At 40.1% G+C, this 3,591-nt stretch overlaps 1 protein-coding gene across 1 annotated transcript; it reads left to right on the forward strand.

The window, feature by feature from the left end:
- Positions 1–298: 298 nt before the first annotated feature.
- On the forward strand, positions 299–1,189 carry LOC122034031 (probable CCR4-associated factor 1 homolog 11). Its single transcript, XM_042593169.1, has one exon. The coding sequence runs from the start codon at positions 299–301 to the stop codon at positions 1,187–1,189; it is 891 nt and encodes a 296-aa protein (XP_042449103.1).
- The last annotated feature ends 2,402 nt before the right edge of the window (positions 1,190–3,591 follow it).

Raw genomic sequence — 3,591 nt, forward strand, 5'->3', positions numbered from 1 at the left:
AAATGAATGATTGGATGGCAAGAACTTTAATTAATTAATTAATTAATACTAAACACCTAGTTGAGCTCGCTAATTGCTTGCTGTTGGATTTATCCTAATAATTCGCCGCTTCGCAGCAACTAACTCTGTTTAGTGAGTTTGCGATTTTCTCGCTTTGATTTCCTGTGGCTCTATTTAAACTCCTCCGATCCTTCCCTTCAATTTCCACTCCAACTGGATCGATCGAAATCTAACATCTCCTGGATCTCCAGCTTCCACTACTTTCGCATTTCTAAAATCACCAAACAGACTCATCATCATGGCTGTCGCAGTTGTCAACAACGTTAACGATATGCTAATTTCCTCTTCCGCCGCCAGCACCAGCAGAGTCGAGGTTCGCTCCGTGTGGGCTCATAACCTCGACGAGGAGTTCGCCCTTATCCGCTCCGCCGTCCCGTTCCACCCCTTCGTCGCATTGGACACCGAGTATCCTGGCGTCGTCGTCGCTTCCAAAAATCCCTACTGCACCCTCACCCTCCCCCAGCGCTACGAATTGATCCGCGCCAACGTCGAGGCCCTCCGCATCGTCCAGGTCGGTCTCACCCTCTCCGACGCCGCCGGCAACCTGCCATGTGCCATCTACAGCGACGGCACTTGTGTGCGTTACGTGTGGGAATTTAATTTCCGCGACTTCGACATCAGCCGCGACCGTTACGCCCCTTCCTCCGTCGAGCTGCTCAAGGCTAATGGCATCGACTTCCAAAAGAAACAAATATGGGGCATCGACTCTTGCAGATTCGCCCAGCACTTGGCCACCTCCGGCTTGCTTTCCTTTGGCCATTTTTCTCCCGTCTCCTGGGTTACCTCCCAAGGCGCCTATGACTTCGCCTTCCTAGTCAAGATGCTGACATGCGACTGCAAATTACCAAAGACCGTTCGTGAGTTCTTGCACCTTGTTCATTTCTTTTTCGGCAAAAGGGTGTTCGATGTGAAGCACCTTAGCAAGCATTGTCCTGGGCTTTACGGAGGATTGGAGCGGGTGGCCTCTACCGTCCGAGTTGAGCGAGCAGTCGGCTCTCGACATCAGTCCGGCTCCGATAGCTTATTAACATGGCAGGTGTTCTACCAAATCGCTTCTCGTGTGAATCCACAACTCATCCATCGTCCAGAACACATGGGAACACTATTTGACCTCCAACTGCAATTATAGAGTTCATGGTTTATCACAGTTGATTGTGGTTCAGCATTAGCTTAATTTGCCCACAAGATTAATTGTCCATTGCTTCATCGTATCATTTTGTATATAAGTACAGATTACATGCATGTTGTTGCAATATCGTCAGCAGATTTGCAAACAAATTGTCAATATTAATTCTTTGGATGATGAGTACAGATTACTTGTTGTTTTGCTTTGACTTAAATATAATCATCCCCTAGTGTAGTGTTCTGGATCATAGAAATGGCTAGAGATGACAATGTCATCATTTTAAAATAATTGATGCTAAATTTTATTATAAAATCATATACATATATTTCAATACGATGCGGCTGCGGCTGTGGCTGCAGCGTGTGGACATGAGGAAAGCAGGAGTTCTTAATGACATGGTGGTAGCGTCGCATATATTGACTGAGGAGCAGGGCCTGTGATTGGACGGCGTCGGTTCTTCTCGTGGCAGATCATGGTTATAGTGTGCGTGGGTGAAAGAGGAGATGAGGAGAGGGGCAGTCGGTTAGCAGTGGGAGGTTGTAGCGGGGAAACACGACGTCGACGGTGGGGTTTCGATTGGGCAACTGTTGGCATGCAACAGCAGCAAGTAGCTCGTCTGCGTGTGTCACTTTCAAAGCGTAGTGGTGGAAATGTAATTAGGGTTTGATAAACGTAGCGTAGCTTTTATATTTACGAATTAAATAAATGTTTTGGGAAATAAATAAACAAATATGGTAGGAAATTAAACATTTTCTTATTTAATTAGGATAACTAAAACAACTTCTCTTTTATCCCGTTTATCCATATAAAATATAAAAAGACTCCTAAAAAATCTAAAAAAAATCCAGTAAATTCTATAAATTCATATAAATCTATTTCTCTCTTAATTTTGCACCAATAATATTTACATCAAATTTTAATTATTTTAATCCTTATATATATACTTTTTTAGCGTATTATATTCTCCCTCACTAATAAAAATTTGCTCTCAAAATTTACTACTCAAATTTTTATATTAAGGTATCCTTATCAAACGATAACTACTAAGTAATACACCTCGATACACTAGTGCATTCTAGTATCTCAAAAAGTTTGTAACGATCTGGGATCTCTTATACACTACATGATCAATTTCTAAAGTAGATAATCATTATTCTATGGGTTATGCACCCATCATGCATCCGTTATTCCCACCTTGTTGTCTAGTTAACCGCTGTGGGTAAAATTCACTAGGCATAAATGATCTTTTAGTTGCCTCCAAAATCCTTTGCGCATGTTGGTAATAGATCCTCCAGTTTGTGGATGGTGTACTCCATCCGCTTGTCTGAAATATTACACCAAATGAAGTTTTGTACACATGACTCATTGGAAACTCTGCCAAGTGATCCAAAGAGTTAGTCCAACATGTCAGTAAGAACTAGACGAACTTGGATAATCGATCAACGATCACCCAAATTAAATCATGCACCCTCCAAAATCTCTTGTACTATGTTTCCCTTTCTACTCATGTATAAAAAATTCTTAAAGTAAGTCTACTGATCTCTGACACTCCTTGTGTGTTGTGGGTCCACAACACCTCCCCTACATTATTCTGATGTTCTGCCTTCGCTTGTTGACACACCAAATATCGAATTGCAAAGTCTGCAATATCCTTCATCCTAATATTCTAATAGTAAGAGCACTTTAGGTCTTGATACACACGAGTGTCTCTCAAATGACTAATGAATCTTGATCGATGTGTTCGTGGCGTAGGTCTTCTTTAATCATATATGTTTTGGGAACACACAATCTTCCTAGCTATTTAACTTTTCCCACTTAAATTAATCTCCTTGGAACAAAACAACCAACTCTAAACTCAGTCATCATTCCATAAATTAAATTTTGAAACTCCCATGTTCCAACTCTCTTGCTGAAAAAGGAAGAACAACTACTTGATTCAACCATCGTTACAGGAAACTGAATTTTCTGCAAGCAACTACAACCATTGTTTTAATTGAACAAAAAAAAAATTATTCATCACATCTAGAATTCCATTGGTCTCAGCCTTATCTATGGGAATCTGATTAACAACATTTACAAATTCTCTTATATAGTCCATATTATCATATTCACCAACCTATAAGATTTACCAATTGCAATTCTTCAAATATATAAATATCACCCATGTGTCACTCCCATGTTACTATCAACGATAAATTTTCAATAACTAAATCATAAAATCATATATCCACTAATAGACTATCAGAAAGTAACATATCACAAAAAAAAAAATCCATTTTCATAATATCCACTAATCCTAATTCATTCTCAACATCAATATCCAAATCGATCTCAATACTATTATACAATGTATGTTGTAGGTCACATCAACAAATGAGTTGGCACTAACACAAGCGGTCCCCACC

Source organism: Zingiber officinale, chromosome 11B (genome assembly GCF_018446385.1).
Source record: "Zingiber officinale cultivar Zhangliang chromosome 11B, Zo_v1.1, whole genome shotgun sequence".
Taxonomy (NCBI): Eukaryota; Viridiplantae; Streptophyta; class Magnoliopsida; order Zingiberales; family Zingiberaceae; genus Zingiber; species Zingiber officinale.